This window comes from Lotus japonicus, chromosome 1, assembly GCF_012489685.1.
Source record: "Lotus japonicus ecotype B-129 chromosome 1, LjGifu_v1.2".
Classification (NCBI taxonomy): domain Eukaryota; kingdom Viridiplantae; phylum Streptophyta; class Magnoliopsida; order Fabales; family Fabaceae; genus Lotus; species Lotus japonicus.
Genome location: NC_080041.1, coordinates 40,183,945 through 40,201,667, shown reverse-complemented (window position 1 = coordinate 40,201,667; position 17,723 = coordinate 40,183,945). Strand labels below are relative to the sequence as shown.

At 40.4% G+C, this 17,723-nt stretch overlaps 1 protein-coding gene and 1 long non-coding RNA gene across 2 annotated transcripts; both read right to left on the bottom strand.

The window, feature by feature from the left end:
- Window positions 1–5,623: 5,623 nt before the first annotated feature.
- Window positions 5,624–6,208, bottom strand: LOC130735826 (uncharacterized mitochondrial protein AtMg00860-like). The gene has a single exon (XM_057587718.1). The coding sequence runs from the start codon at window positions 6,206–6,208 to the stop codon at window positions 5,624–5,626; it is 585 nt and encodes a 194-aa protein (XP_057443701.1).
- A 4,724-nt stretch (window positions 6,209–10,932) lies between these two features.
- Window positions 10,933–14,540, bottom strand: LOC130731840 (uncharacterized). Its single transcript, XR_009016841.1, has 5 exons — window positions 14,407–14,540; window positions 14,226–14,294; window positions 14,033–14,111; window positions 13,109–13,176; window positions 10,933–11,082 (listed from the first exon to the last, which is right to left on the bottom strand). It is a non-coding gene; the product is annotated as an uncharacterized LOC130731840 (long non-coding RNA).
- Window positions 14,541–17,723: the final 3,183 nt, after the last annotated feature.

Below are 17,723 nucleotides of genomic sequence, written 5' to 3'. Positions count from 1 at the left end.
CGATCATAGTAAGCTTTCTGCCCATCCTGTGCTATTCTAAGCTTTTCTCTGATCCTTTTCACTTTATCCGACATATCTTGGACTAAGTCAAGCCCTAATACAAACTTGTCTCCTTCATAAAACCAACTCAACGGGGTACTACACTTCCTCCCGTACAATGCTTCAAATGGTGCCATTCGTATGCTTTAGTGGAAACTATTGTTATACGAAAACTCTACCAATGGCAAACAGTCCTCCCAACTGCCTTGCTCCTCTAAAGTGCATCCTCGCAGCATATCCTCCAACGTTTGAACGGTTCTTTCCGTCTGTCCGTCCGTCTGGGGGTGATATGCTGAGCTAAACTTCAAATTCGTTCCTAAGGCCTTGTGTAGGCTCTTACAAAATTGTGATGTAAACCGCGGATCTCTATCCGAAACTATACTTGCCGGTATTCCATGATGCCTCACTACTTCCTTCACATATATTCTTGCTAACTTTTCTAGTGAGTATGTCATGTTTACCGCTATGAAATGCGCGCACTTGGTAAGTCGGTCTACAATTACCCAAATAGCATCATTCTTGCTTTGAGTTCTCGGCAATCCTGTGACAAAGTCCATGGAAATGCTCTCCCACTTCCATTCTGGTATCTCTAGAGGTCTCAATTTTCCAGAGGGTTTTTTGATGCTCTACTTTCGCCTTTTGACATGTCAGATAGGTCATTACCTTCTTCATGATGTCTTTCTTCATTCCAGGCCACCAAAATCTTTCCTTCATGTCCCGATACATCTTGGTGAATCCAGGGTGTATGCTCAAAGCGCTTCTGTGTGCCTCCTCCAAGATTCTTTCTCTTAACTCTCTATCTTCCGGAATGTATATCCGCTCGCAAAATCTCCACAATCCATCCCTTCCTTTGGTTAGCTTTTCGCCTTCATTCTTCCTCATCTGCTCCTGAAAATTCTGGTCTTCCTCTTGACTTTGCTTAATCTCCTCCAGAAATTCACTTGTCACTACAACCATGCCAAACTTCATCTGTTTTGGCCTCAATTCCACTCCTAGGTTCAGGTCTCTGAACGCTTCCAATAGCTTCAGTTCCTCTATCATCATTGCTGAGACGTGCAAGCTCTTTCGACTCAGCACATCCGCTACCACGTTCGCCTTTCCTGGGTGGTATTGTAACTTGAAATCGTAATCCTTCAAGAATTCTACCCATCTCCTTTGCCTCATGTTCAACTCCTTTTGGTCGAACAGATACTTGAGACTCTTATGGTCGCTGAACACGGTGAAGTTTGCGCCATACAAGTGGTACCTCCAGATTTTGAGTGCAAACACTACTGCTGCTAGCTCCAGGTCATGAGTGGGGTAATTCACTTCACGAGGTCTAAGTTGTCTTGATGTGTGTAACACCCCGATTTCGGTGGCATCACTTAGTAACTTGAAAACAAAATAAAGCGGAAAAGCAGGTATTTTTTTTTTTCGTTTCCTTTTAGAATAAGAACATTTTAAACTAAAGACTCAACCCCAAAATGCGAGAAACATAAACTAATGTACAATACTATTACAGTCTTGCTGTAACTAAAAGCATCGTCACGAGTATCCTCAAGTGACGACAAGGTTTACAAGTTTTCAGAAAGCATAATTAGTTCGAAATATTATACAAGTGACAGATGGGAATAGTCAGCCCCAGATGGCCTCCTCTAGACCTCTACAACCGACTACTCCATGTGATTCCCAACTACGGAGAACCACACGAAAGTAACGTGTCAGAGACCTACCCAGCCCCAAATATGAATGACGAATCAGAGCTATGACAGTAACAACCAGCTCAAAAGACTCTAACCACCCATATTCCACACTACTATCATCGACCCTTCCTCGATCAGGCATGAAGTCCAGGTCCTCGTCGAAAGCTTCAGTAATAGTCATTTCGCTCCGGGTCTTTCTCGCACAACGAATCATCACGAACCGGCTGACGGACGCCTGGCAGCAGGCCGACCGCCCAAACACAAACATACAAACAAAGCCAAGGCGCTAGGGTCAACTTACAGAATACAATAGATATACAATCAACATGCGATAAAGGGGGTATATATATATGTTGTATATATACATATAAGTTATGCATTGCCTACCCTAATTTTTATACATAGCATGTTATCAAATCTCTTACACAATTCAATCATCAAAACACATAACGATGTTTATCAACATCAAATCATCAAATCTCAACAACTATAGTTAGAGTGCATGATATGTCATACAACGTTAATCGTAATAAGTTGCATGGTGTGCCAATGCAGGATATGCTGACACAAACCCGAATAACGTCACTCTGCTTGGCGACGGAACAAAACAACAACGTCACTCTGCTTGGCGACGGAACAAATCAACGACGTCACTCTGCTTGGCGACGGGACAAAACAACGACGTCACTCTGCTTGGCGACGGGACAAACCAACGGTATTGCCACTTATAGGCTGGGCACCTCGAGACGGTCGTAACACTGGCCTCGTGTTTAACCATTTCTGCTCGGGCGTCGCTTATCACCTTTGGCTATAGTCAAGACGGTACAAACTCTACATGGTTTGACCATTTCTGCTTGCTATGCCGAACATCAACAGGCACGATACAACTCTACATGGATGATCGTTACCTCCTGTTGTGCCAGGTATAGTCAGGACCGATTCAACTCTGCATGGCTGATCGTTACTTCCTGCTATACCGAAGTACTCTGCTTGGCACTTCATCGCGTATATGCATGTGTGCAATATGATTATCAAAACCACGACTCGTCCTCACAGGTAAAAATTGATTCATTGACCAGAGGCATCTACAACGAGAAACCTAGGCTATAGTCAAGTCGGTTGTGACCCCACGGGTTTAACCATCCTGCTTGTTACGCCAGACATCAACAGGCATGATACAACTCTACACGGCTGACCGTCACTACCTGTTGTGCCAAGTGTACTCTACTAGGTACCTTACTAATGCCCAGACCCTTGGCTAAAGCCCGTCTTCAAATTCTTTTCCATAACAATGAGTTCCCTTAAAACAATATTTCTTTTATAAGGTAAATTGTTCCATCGTAAGTTAGTGCATTATGTCGTTAATTCCAAAGTTCAGTTTTCATTTCCAACACCTTTCAAAATAAAGTTCCCAAAGCTAGGATCACCAACCCATTCCCATTTTCCAAACTCACTCTCATTCCTAAGTCTTTTCCGTTGAATCATCGTCATTAATTAAAAGCATTATATCCTTAATAAATATATTACGGATTTATTTACATAAAACAAATTCCTAAGTCTTTTCCGTTGAATCATCGTCATTAATTAAAAGCTTTATATCCTTAATAAATATATTATGGATTTATTTACATAAAACAGATTATGATTATTTTCGGTCCAAAACTCTATAAGTAAAAAGATCCCAATAAACCCAAGTAATTCCCCGGGAAGGTCTCGATTCCTAAAACAATAAAGGCTCGAACCTTGGTTCGACCTATCAAACATTCCCAATACGAACCCGTCATTGCCATGACAAGGATAAGTGTATTCTACACTCCAAAAGTGGCATCAAAATGCAAAATGCACGAATATAGTCAGCACAATTTAATCATAAACTCAAATACATCAAGCTCTATCGAGCGATGAATCAATAAGGCAGTGCTGTAAACATAACCTTGTCATATCCACTAGAAAGCGATAAGACAGAAACCAGTAAACGGCCGAAGCCTCTCAGAAAACGGAGACACACGTCTCATATAAGTTCATTCGGCCGAAGCCTCCAGAAAACATTTTCCAGTTCAAAGCGATAAACAATATCCAAGCAATATTCAATATCAAGCAATATTCAAGTCGAAGTTATCGACGCTTACAATACAAATAGCTAGTAAGTAAGTTTCCCTAACCTCGAGTTGTTCCAGTCTCGCGGTGTAGGTCTCGCTCACAAGCTTGTTCAGTCAATTCCAAAGTTTCCACAATTGAACCTTTGAGCAAACAAAGCAATAATAAATCAAAACAAGTCGATACAGTCGAAACAATCCTAACTAATGTTCGACAAAGCTCAAGAAGCTTCAGAGTACAACATTTAGGCACGTATGAAAGGGCTTTCCCCGAATGGATGAGTTTTGACTCGATTCAAGTTTTGTACAAAAACACTTTATTCGCTAAAACGTGCATAACTCGAGCTACAGAACTCGGAATGACACGAAACCGGCGCCAAAATTTCGACAATTGAAAGAGCTACGCAATGGCTCAGGTCATAAAGACCCAAAAATTATTTTTGGACACGGTACCCAAGCAAATAGGTTTCGGCCACTATGGAAAATAGGGTTTTCGAACTTTTTCTTCGATCTAAATCAATTCCTAGGTATTCTTAGGCGATATCTAGGCCAGGGAAACTCTCAGAAAAATTATCGGGTCGAAAACTGTCGCAGGGGTATTTTGGTCAATATTTTTAGCTCGGAAACTCAAAATCAGAATTTCGAAAAACAAATTAGATGGGGTCGATCCTAACGACATTTATTACAACTAATCCTACTAAAGCTAAGCTCAGTCGAGAGTTTTTGATCCAAAAAGCGGAACCTCAGCATAAAAATGGGTTTTTGAGCAGAATTGAAACTCGGCGGCAATTCGACGAGATTCAGCAGAAAACAACCGAATATTCATGCTCTAGAGCACGTAGGCAATAAGTTTAGACACTGAAATCAAGTTATTTGGACAGTTTTACAAAAAGCTCAAAACTTTGAGCACAAAAAGACATAGAGAAAAGCGACAGAATTTACGATCAGAGGTAGGGAAAAGCATCAGTACCTCGAGGCCTACGCGTAGCAACGAACAGAACGACGATCGGTCAAGAATTGATAAAAAATCAAATCTCCTCCTTTCCTCCAAGAAGCTCACGGCCGTGTGTGTGGGTTTGTGATGTTTTTTTTTTGTTTTTTTTTTTCATTTTTCAAACTATATATAGGAAATGGAAAATGCGGAAAAATTAGAATTTCGCGATTCTGATTTTTCCTACTGATTCCAACGTATTTTAGACACGATAATCTTCCCGCTGAATCGTCTAATTCTTCAAAGAAATATCAGTATGATTTTTGGTTTTCGAGGCTTGTTTTTAATGTTTACCGGCTTAAAATGCACTTTATGGTTTTGACCTCGGATGCAGAAACTTCCTTCTGAAGAAAGATTTGGAACGTCGATTAGAGTGGGCGTTCGATGAAATCTTTATTTGAAGCTCCGAATAGAAAAGTCTTCATCGTCCGTTGATTTTAGGGTTTCTGAACTATCAGTGATTCGATTTCGGCAAACTTCCAAGAATTAGAATTTGACGTTCGTACATCTCAGGGTTTCGTATCGAAACGCTTGTCATGGAAAGAATTAAGAGAAATTCTGACATTCCTCTGAATATTTTTGGAATTAGTTCCTATAGTGCTTTAAGGGTAAATTAATCGTTTACTAACGCTCTTGCCCTAGGCGTAAGCGAATAAGACTCACGCTATAACTTATATCGACTTTAATACTATTCTTAGCCTTTTCCTGAACTTTCTCCTTCATAAATTAATTCCATTCGATAAACTTGTTCAGGTGTTCCGTCACGTTACATCAAACTAATCGTGAATAGGAATTTTATTCAATTTATTCTAAGCTTAAAAACTTGGGTCTCTCAATGTGTATGCTACTACTTTCCGTTCTTGCATTAGTACGCATCCTAGTCCCATCTTTGACGCGTCACAGTACACTTCAAATTCCTTCGCGGGATCGGGCAATACCAAAATCGGTGATGTAGTTAGCCTTTTCTTGAGTTCTTTAAAACTATCTTCGCACTCTGTTGTCCATTTATAAGGCTGATCCTTCTTCGTTAATTTGGTCAGTGGCATCGCGATCTTGGAGAATCCTTCGATGAATCTTCGGTAATATCCTGCCAATCTGAGGAAACTTCGTACTTCCGTGACTGTCTTGGGCTCTTCCCATGAGTTAACTGCCTCCACCTTCGCCGGGTTGACTGCTATTCCTGCCTTACTCACCATGTGTCCTAAAAATTGCACAGATTCTAACCAAAACTCGCACTTGGATAGCTTGGCATACAGCTGTCGTTCTCTTAGTATTCCCAATACTAATCGAAGGTGTTCCTTATGTTCTCGCTTGCTCCTCGAGTAGATCAAAATATCATCAATGAAGACCACAATAAACTTGTCGAGATACGGGTTAAAGATATGATTCATGTACTCCATGAATATCGTAGGTGCATTAGTCACTCTAAACGGCATGACTCGTTTTCGGTATGTCCTCCTTCTTCACTCGAATTTGATGGTATCCAGATCGCAAGTCTATTTTGGAGAAGACCTCAGCTCCCTATAGTTGATCCATCAAATCGTCAATCCTAGGTAACGGGTACTTGTTCTTAATCATCACCTTATTTAGTTGGCGGTAGTCTACGCATAATCTCATACCACCGTCTATACCCATGTCGTCCCTCTCTGTCTCTAGCGTTCCTTAAAGTACGTTCGATTCGCGCTCGGACGCTTTTCCTACCCTATCGGTTCGTTTTACGCGCTTAGCGTCTCCCTCACTAGTTCCAAAAGTAACTGTCTTTTTTCTACAGTTTAGGGTAGCATCGTTGGCCGCAAGCCAGTCCATCCCTAATATCACCTCAAGTCCTTCTAAGGGTAAGCATACTAAGTCCTGCCTAAAGGTTCTCCCTAAAGTTTCTAACCTACAGTCCCTACAAACCTTCGAGGTTCTACTGGTGTTTTTAGTCGGGGTACTTACTTCTAAGTCCCATGCCAAACTTGTCACTGGTATACCTAATTGTTTGACCCTCTCTTGTGATATAAACGAATGTGTTGCACCTGAATCATATAAAACACTTAATGGAAAACTGGTAACATAACACGTACCTTGGATAAGTTTCCGTGCTTCAACTGCTTCCTCCAGCGTCATCGCAAACACTTTCCCCTTATTCGTGGCTCGTCCAAACTTCTGGTTATCCTTTGGTGCAGGTGCACCTCTGCTACTTCCCTCGCCTGTTGTAGCGGTAGGGTTTCGATTATCATTTCCGCTACCCTGAGTACTAGCCTGCTCTCCTAACACTACCCTACATTCTTGAGCGCAGTGTCCATTCCTTCGGCACCTCACGCAGAATGGATTGTTAGGATTGAATCCGCTTGTCCTGTTATGGAATCCAAATCCCCCTGTTCGATTTCCGAACTGATTCCTTCCTTGCTCAGGTGGTCTAAAGTATGGCTTCCTTCTTTCCTCTTTCTTCTTTGGTGCCTTGTTAACACCTTGTCCCCTCAAGTACTTCTTCCTGGACTTCTCATTCTCCTCAAAAATCCTACACTTCTCCACTAGGGTAGCAAAGTTTCGAATCTGGTCATGTCCCACAGCAGTCCTGATGTCTGGCCTCAGTCCATATTCAAACTTGACACACTTTGAGGTCTCATCAGCCGCTGCACTATAATGTGGGTGGAACCGACACAGCTCCTCAAACTTAGCTGCATATTCAACAACTGACATCATACCTTGCTTTAGTTCCAAGAATTCCATCTCTTTCCTTCCCTTCGCATCCGCTGGGAAGTACTTTTCCAGAAATGCAAGAAATGCATTCTTGCAAATCTCCCAGGTTATCGCTCCATCTGCTGGAGTAATACTCCCTCTTACTCCAGTCCACCATGTCCTAGCTTCTCCTGAAAGCAAATAACTAGCAAAAGCAACCTTACGTGGGTCAGCACATACCAACGTCTCATAAATCCTTTCTAACTCCCGGATCCACTCATATGCTCCGTCGGGGTAGTAACCCCCTTTAAACTTTGGTGGATCTCACTTCAGAAACTTGTCCAATCCGTGGTAGACATCCTCTTCCGCTGGTTGGTGTCCACCTCCATTCCCAGCTCTTTCCGCTTGCTTGGTCAAGAAAGCAGTGAGTTGTTCAATAGCTCTAGCCATTGCTGCCATCTTTTCCTGAAATTCACAAGGTGAATAGTTTCCTATGACCTTAACTACCTATTCTAGACTCCCTAGTAGGCTCTAACCCTAGGCCGACGAATCACTGCTCTGATACCAACTCCGTGTCACGTCCCCCTTCCATAAGTGACAACTTCACCCTACTCCTTCACTTAGGAGTGAGCACGCGACGTAAACTAGTGTACATTTTTTTTTCTCTACTTACTGTTATCTCATTAGGTCGGGATCGCAAGAGTAAAGTGTACTCGAGCATTCCCTTTTCATCCCCAGGTAATCGACCCCTCTATCCTAAGAGTGCAAGGAATAATGATGCAAACCACACGAAACATAAATAACATGCATAGTTTGTGGACGGATCCACCGCAGAAGTCTACAGTCAAACAAACAACACATAAGGAGGACACAGAGCCCTCAAGCACATAGTCTGGTACAGATAATCAAAATACAGAAGTAGAAACACAAATCATCATCATCATCAGAAGCTCGGACCATACAGCTTCATCCCCTCGGATCATCCTCCTCCAGATCCTCCTCACTGACTCCCCCACCGGCTGTTGGCACTGACACTGGCTCTGACATAGGATCCTACTCTGACTCTCTGTCTCCGGACGCCTCGCCTCTCTGGAATCTGCGACGGTAAACTCGGGCATCTCGGGAGAATCTAGGGGATCTCACCCGCTTGCGGGCCGTGACCCGAAAGCAAGACAAGTTCCTCCAGGGCGGAGGAGATCCCATAGACTCGTGAGTCTGCGGAACTCTCTGATCAGGAGATCCCTGTGGACTCACCACGGTGACTGGTACTGCTAGGACAGGCTCTCCGGTCTCCATAGGCTCACCTACCTGTGGGTATGGCACCTGTGGGCTGCCAGGACTCTGTGGACCAACATGCTGAGCATGGGTCAGCAGAAAGAATGAGAACACCATAGGAAGCGTCACGGGAAAACCGATATGCCCTGCTCCTGGATCCCTGCACCACAAAATTGTGAGTCCCTGATAAAAGCAGTATCCTGTGACTGGGTCGACATGCCAGCCAACACGGGACGGGATATCAGCGTGGATCACGAGGACTGGAGGGATGCTCATTGTTACACCTGTTATCTGCTTTTTATAAAATTAAGTGCAAGGGTGAGTCACACGCAACTTTGCACAATAATACACATCAGATAAGATAAGCATTAAAACTCAAGCCAACATACCATTAATTACACACATGTTAGCAAACACAAGTAATAATGCACTATGGTTAAGTCCACCTTATATCTTTGTCCTTCGAATTGACTTCTCTCACTACTTCGTAGGAAATGTTGAGTTCATCGCCAACCTTTTTATTTATTTTCTTTATCATGTGATGAGTATAATTTAAGGGCCCAAAGCTATCGCTTCGTTATCTTCGGAAGGTCGTCTCGGGAACATGGACACTCCTTAAAGTCCACTCTTTACCGGACAATGATCGCTTAGTAGCTCACAGACAGAAGTACACGATTATGCGGTCCCTGTTACATCACATCAGGTCGGCCTTTCCGGGACCCTGCCGGTAGCTGATGGAGAGGTGGGGCCATCGCGTAAATCCCGGGTCAATTCATCTCTGAACATGACCACCTTTGGCGTCTCTGTATTCCCACTCTCTCAGTGGTAGTGACAGTACTTTCCTACTCCTTATTGCTCCTTAAGTGTGTTTTCAAGTATCAATCGTCTCCCCCTTATACTTCCATTAAGTTTCTAATAAATTAGAAACGAGCATCTGCTACCTTACGTTGAGTAAGTACACCATAATTATTATAGAGGTGAGATCTTTAATAAGATCAGGTAGTTTTAGAAATACAAGCGGGAACTCTAATCCGCCATTTAATGGTTATGTACTTTTAATTGCTTAGAGAAAAGGGCTCACTTGCCTATCCCATTATTATTATTTATTCATTTACTCTATCTATCCTATCGGTAACCCTAAGGCATTATAGGTGGGTCAATTTTTCAAACGTGAGTACCAATAACTCATTAAATCAGGGATTATCCTTTCCCTCTTCCCACTACCTCAGATGCTTCAATGTATCAGAGACAATCCTGATACCATGCCATTTAGGCTCATTAATCCTAAGTACCACTATATCCCATAGCGTACTGTCATCCCTTTCTAATGTGCATCACTTCAAGCACGAATCACAATCATAGATATTCAGCACAACAATTCATCCAACATTCAATCTTCAAGCACAACATCCAATCATGCATCCAATAACACATAAGCAAGTAATAATATGCTTTCTATCGTAATAACGGTTAACTTATGAGTTGTGTACCAAGACAAGGTCTTGTATAACCCCCCTTACCTTTAACCTTTACCAATTGAGGATCTTGTAGCACTACTAGAAAAACTAGTTTTCACATCGGGTATTTTTGAGTTTTAACATCGGTTTTTATCCGATGTAAACAATGTTGATGTGGTATCTCCTAACCTTTTCACATCGGTTATAAACCCGATGTGAAAAGTATACCTTTCACATCGGTTAAGTCAACCAACTGATGTTAAATGTACACTTTTCACATCGGTTCAGTCAGCCAACTGATGTGAAATGTACACTTTTCACATCGGCTAAGTCAGCCAACTGATGTGAAATGTACACTTTTCACATCGGTTCTGTCATCCAACCGATGTGAAATGTATACTTTTCACATCGGTTAGACTGAAAACCGATGTGAAATGTGTATACTTTTCACATCGGTTAGACAAAAAACCGGTGTGAAAAGTATACTTTTCACATCGGTTAGACTGAAAACCGATGTGAATGCTCAACCAGTTTTTTTTTTTTTTTTCACACGAATTTGACCTGAATATACATATTTTTTTAATGAAAATTTATTAAAATAAAAAGAGATCTTGAGAACACACTCTCTCAAGTGAGTTAAACATCCAAGGTCCCAGCAAAAAAGAAAACATAATAGCCTAAAAAACTAGAACAATTCAGCAATTCTAGTTCTTTAAAGGTAGTTAAACAGCAACTGCTCATGAAATTAGGACAAAATAGTTAAACAGCAACAATTCAGCAAAACAGCAACAGTTCAGCAAATTAATGCCCCAAGCAGGAAAGCCACCAGCACCATAAGCATAAATTAGGAGAGCAGCGGAGGTGAGCAACTTTGAACCCTATAAACATATGCAATAAATACAGAGATCAACAATCCATGTTATAATGTAAAAAACAAGTTGCCCAAACTTTAATTCAGACTGTTTAGGCACAATCACTTCTAAGAAAGCATCATAATCACTTCTAAGAATCACTTTAAGAAGATGCTTGAATGAAGAGGCAAGATTCATGAAAATGAGAAGAAAAGGTTAGCACAAGAGCCAACTAAAATTAAAATGCTCTTTGGCTTAGAATGATTCCATTTGATCTTTTACTTTGTTCTGATCTGAATTTTTATAATAAAAGATGGGATTGAACTATTTAAGAATTGGCAATAAGATAGCATGTTTGAATTTTCTAAAGTCATATATCGGTTTGGTGTGTTAGGCTCATTTGGCTTACATTGACTTTTGAAAATTAACAAGTTGTAATAATTAGCATAAACATTCAAAGAGCCTTCATATAGATATGTTAATAGTATGATTTACAATGTAGATTAGATGTTAAAATTTATGATTTCCTGAAAAGATGACAGCAACTTTTACCAAACAAGTTGTACTACTTCACTAACACAAGCTGCTCCAACATATAAATTACTCTCCTCCATCACCATATATATGGCTTCTTCCTCTTTTCCACTGTTCTCATTCTCATTTTCCTTGAATTACTCTTGAGCATGCATCTAAATTTCCCATGTTCTTGGTCATAGGCCTATCTTTCTTCATTGCATAAAAGTGATATTTACTTGAGAAATGTGCAGAGGAAGATCTTCTTCAAACTTCGTTTTTGTTTGATATGCGTTCCCATTAGAAAGAACCGAACCAAATCCCTTCCATCAGTAGTGTAAGAGAATTAGAACCATTCATCAATTTTAACCTGATAACTTGTACTATTAGGAGTCTTGGTTAACAAGAATGCAAGTGATTGAATGATTCAATTCAATGATGAATCATTCAATCACTTGCATTCTTGTTAACCAAGACTCCTAAAAGTACAAGTTATCAGGTTAAAATTGATGAATGGTTCTAATTCAATGATCTCTGGAATCAGAGTAAGGTACATATATACACTGCCAAACAGAAATGAAGATCTAACTAACTTCTATCTAAGTCTAACCAATAACTAAGTTAGTGAAGCTAACTAAAAACTAATCAGTTAGCAACTGGTTTACAATTAACCATGTGACTAAATTGATCTATATTAGTTAGTTGTAATAGTCCCCCTCAAATTGGAAGATAGATATAAAAAATTCCCAACTTGAACATGTGAGGCTTGGAAGGTGAAGCACTTTTAGGGGTTTAGTAAGGCAATTAGCCAACTGATGGATGGAAGGAACATGAATCAACTTGAGAAAACCAGAATTTACATCTTCCCTGATGAAATGTACAACAATATCCACATGTTTGGTTCTGAAAACTTCAAAGTTGTGAGTTTTACTGTATTCTGAATTCTCTGGAATGATGAATTTGGCTACTCCTCAGTCAACTCAATAAACTTCCTCCTTAATGACTGTTGTGATCCCTGCTAGTCATTTTTTCAGAAATTTAGCCTTACAATGATTAGTTGAGTACATTTTAATTTGGCAACCTGATTCATGAAAAAGGTTAAAATCTTACTCTCACTAGGTATATGTTAATCTTAATTCTTATGTCAATCTATATAATAGTCAAACTTGAGTAAATTTTATATGCCAGACAGCGACTGTTCTATTGACTTCAGCTGATTGAAATTAGTACTGGTTTATGTTAATCAATTCATTTCTAAACTATTATTCAGCTAAGGTCCAACATTAAACTCTCTCAATCAACCAAAACCTAAACGACGCTAATAATCCCAATCCACATCAAATCAAGTTTCAACAACAAGCACTCAACCAATCAAGCTTTCAAAGGATTTGTAACCAGTTAGAGCCTGGGTACAGAAACTAACCCACTAAGAGTCTATTCACATCATAAATTATCAGCTTGTAATGACTAAGTATATTGCATACTCTAACAGAATACAATATATCATGGAATATTAGATAGGTAAGCTTCTGCAAAGTACCTTTCAACTCAGCTGCTACTGTTTTTTCAACTCAAGCTAAGTACCTTTCCACAACAGGTGCCAAGCTTCTGCAAAGTATCAAAAGAAAGGTAAGAAAAAAACAAAGTCAGACCAAGTCAGAATTGTCAAAGAAAATAGCTCATCCATTATGTCAGCAGTGCTTTTTCAATAGACTAGATTTGTATTCTACTTGAAAAGAAAATGTGTATGCTCTAAAGGACTACACACGCCCAACCCAACGAGAAAAAAGTTTACATAAATGAACCTCCACTAGTCTCAAATTAACAATTGAACGCATCCATGGGAGACAATGAAACGAACGTGTGGAAGACGTAAAATATCAGGACTGGTTCTGCGTTTTCATAATATTATTTCATTTTCCAATTGCAGTTTCCATTATTATATAACTTTTGTGACTCAATCTTTAGTGATAAGGAGAATATAGGATTAAGATCCTCCCAATGCAAACCATACAAGGTTCCTTGGCCTACCTATCTTTCATGATTCTCTCTGCACAAAATATGTCCTACCAAACTAAGCATAATCTCTTCCTTATTTCTTCTATCCATAGTGTGATATTGTTCAGTGAGCTGACACTATCTTTAAGTGAAATAAAATATCAAATCAACGCTTTGCGTAGGTTTGGACAACAAAATTGTTGTTTCTTGCGGTGTTCTATCGTAAATACTAACTTCTTTACTTGGTAGTAATTTTTGTTTGGCAATAACTGCTTAACACATATTATTAGGAGTGTTCATCTGATGCCACAATTAGGTTACACGAAAATATCCTCCCAGCTAATTGCAGTGCGCAACTAACATGATTTTGTATTGCAGAGAGAGCACAAAATCTAGCAATGAGGCCTATAATGCTTGTAAAATATAACTAGGTGTTCAATATAGTCAAGCAACAAAGTACATTTACCTGGAGTTGCAAGGTGTGAACAAGAAAGTTCTAGACAACCCAAGTTTCTCCCTTGAGCAAAAAAGCAAGAGATACAATTCTAATATAAAAAGTGTAGAAGAAAGAATTATGAACAAGTTAAGTCAAGTGTTAGTGTTTCTTTATGAAAAGTTAGTGAGTTTAAGTGTTTAACATCTAAAACTCAAGAAGCTACCTGAAAAATAAGGGTCCCAATAGTCACTTGAACATGAAGTGCATTATTACTATTCAGCTCCACTAAAAACTGCATCACATGGCAAACACTCAAAGTAGTTAATGAATCATGCTTGGAATCTGTTAAGCACCAGCAGTAACAATACACATAGTAAGTTTCAGGAAATGGTGTGAAAACATACCACTGCTGGTGCAAATAATGTTTTGAATTAAGAGGCAAATAATGTTTTGAATTAAAGAGGCCAATAATTTAGCTCCTTATGCCACAAAGGAACATGACTAAAATACAATTTGAAGCAGCCCTCCACGAACTGCAACAGGCTTTGCAACTTTTAATTGCATGGAAAAATAATGCAAAACAGGTTCCCTTAGAAAAATGGAAACAAGAGTTTTACTGATCTATAGCCTCAAATCAAAAGCCTCAGGTGAGGACAATATAAAGTTCCATTCAATCTGTTCATTTGATTTGCAACAAGAAATAGCAAACCTTCGCCAAGGACGAAAAATTTGTAGCAACCATAATCAGTAACCAAGTCAGACCAGTATCAGTGAAATCATCAATTTCATGGCTAACCCGGTTGCTTGAAATTTTTCCTTTTCAGCTAAGGTCCAACATTAAACTCTCTCAATCAACCAAAACCTAAACGACGCTAATAATCCCAATCCACATCAAATCAAGTTTCAACAACAAGCACTCAACCAATCAAGCTTTCAAAGGATTTGTAACCAGTTAGATTCATTCATTCATAGATTGAAGAAAAAACCAACAGTATGTTATGAACACTGCAAACTTCAAAACCCATATCAAACAATATGCTCCAATCCATGAAACAAAGAACAAGAAAGCAACGCACCTTAACGCAAGGAATCAAAGAGGACCACAGAGCTGCACGAGCGACGACGAGCGACTGCGGAACAACGGCGAGACTGAGAGAGAATGAGAGTGAGGTGAACGGTGAGCTAGCGACGGCGAACAACGGCGAAACAGGACCTGCACAACGCACGAGCGACGACAAGCGACGGCGAGCGACGGCAAGCGACGGCGACCGACGGCGAGCAACGGCGAAAGAGGAGCAAGAGCGTAGGCGACTTAGGTTTTCAACGGTGAAAGAGGAAGAAAGCACTTTGAACGAATACTGATCTTTGTATCCTGTGTAAAAATTAAAAAAAGAGTGATCTTTCACAACGGTTATAACAAAACCGATGTGAAAACTCAAAAACCGAGACTTTTCACATCGGTTATAATATAACCGATGTGAAAACTAAAGAAAAGATGTGCTTTTTACATCGCTTATATTATAACCGATGTAAAAAGTACTTCATTAAAATTTCAAAAATGCCACCGCATTTAGCTTTCACATCGCTTATTCTAACAACCGTTGTAAAAAGTGTTTCCTAATTACTTTTCACATCAGACATATTCCTAACTGATGTGAAAACTATCATAAAAGTTCACCATAATTTCAATATTGCCACCGCGTCATCTTTTACATCAGGTAATTGATTAACCGATGTGAAAAACCTGATGTGAAAAGTCTTTTTTCTAGTAGTGTAGGTCTGAGATTGCTCCCTTCACCGGAAACGATGATGCTCGCCGGAGAAGATGATCTGAGGGTCTCAAAGTGTCACCGCTGTGCTATTCCGGGCTCAGGTTCATGATCTACAGGCTTTGGGGAGTTGAAGGCTGATCGTGGGTGTCGCTGAAGTGCTCGGAGATGAGAGAAATGGCGAGCTGCAGATTTGGGTCTCGCCGGAGCTTCGCCGGAGATAGTGAATCTCTTGTTTCTCGACCAAAGCTTGACCAAGACTACTCGATTCTCTCCCTCTCCTTTCCAGGAACTCAATGGAACAAGAATGGGGACCTAACTCTCTCTGGTTTGAGAGATTCGAAGAGGTGAAGTTCAAGAACTTCCTCTCAGCCTCTCTCTCTTTCTGGGCTCTCTGGGCACTCTTTGAAGGTTCTAGGGCACTCTGTGGGTTGCTAGAGTCGTGTGGAGTCGAGTGGTAAGCTTTAAATAGGCTGTAGGGTGATTAATTTGCTAAATCAAGCTTAACCCTAATTCAAGTTGCACCACCAATGGCTTTTCATGCATGGGGATTATTCTAGGGCTTGGGGTTTCGTAGGGAAAGCTTGGGAAGGTTCAGAAGCAATCAGAGGTGAGGTTGGCATGGTGTAATGGCTGATTGCATGCCTAGGTCATTTGCACACAAATCCTAGGACTCCGATTGGTCGAATTCTTTACTTTTTTCCATGTCGGGACAAAACTTATGCAATATTATACTGGTTCAGGTCTGTTAGTGCTGTGTTAGAGTGTATTTCCCCTCTCAAGGTTCAATATCATCTCTTTTGAGGGATTAAGGTATCACTCTTTTAGCTTGATTCGGGTTTCGATCACTCTGAGACAATGCATCTATCATTGCCAAGAGATGGGACCAGATCATCTATTTAGCCCTATCCTACCTCTATCTCGAGTTCATCCTCCTTTTGGGGTTATTATGACAATGTCTTTGGTACTTCTATTGCCGGGTCGATTTAAAGTTGATTGATGAATAGTAGTGTGTCATCACGAATGAATAGTAGCCAAGGGCACCGGTTGGTCAATTATTTTATTCTGTCTTCAAGTCAGGACAAATTGGCTACTATGCTTCATCATTTCTTATTTCTAAGGGTTTTCTAGTAGTGTGTTTCCCCTCTGAATGCCTAATACTAACACATATTGTATACTAGGGTTTGGCTCGTTGATCCGACTATCGATCGATCTGAGACGGTGTATTTCTATCGTCAAGAGATTCGATCAGATTAGCTTCTTATCCTCATCTACTCGAGTCATTTAATCAAATGGGAGTCATGACGACCATGTCTTTGGTACTTTAATTGTCGGTTCGATCTAATTGTCACACCGACGTTTTATCGTCGCATCGTAAATCGTGCATAAAAAAGCATATGTATATATACACACAAGCACACACATACACTATATATAATCATTCATACTACCTCAGGCTTTGTTAGAGTTCTAATCCTAGTCCATTCCTAGTTCTAGGGTTAATTCGTCGTCTAACGGTCATCACTTGTTTGGTTAGAGTGTGGGATGTTACATTCTCCCCTCCTTTTTTAGAATTTCGTCCCCGAAATTCATCACTTATTCCTTCAAATAGATAAGGGTCTGTCTTCCGCATATCCTCATCCAATTCCCACGTAGCTTCCGGGTCTTCCCCCTCTCCCTAAGCTACCTTCACTAATTGGATTTCTTTCTTCCTAAGTTTCTTCATCCTCCTATCTAATATCTGTTTAGGTTTTGCTGTGTATGTTAGGTTTTCTCTCAGTTGTATATGTTCAGGTTTCATCACGTGAGAGGGGTCAGGTATGTATCTTTTCATCTGGGACACATGAAAGACTTCGTGCAAGTTTGACAACGAGAGTGGCAGGGCTATCTGATAAGTTGATGCCCCCACTCTCCTAAGGATTTGATAAGGTCCTAAGAATTTAGGGGGTGAG

What these genes read in the sequence shown, in the direction of transcription:
- LOC130735826 (XM_057587718.1), bottom strand. Translation starts at nt 6,208, where the DNA reads ATGGAGTACATGAATCATATCTTTAACCCGTATCTCGACAAGTTTATT.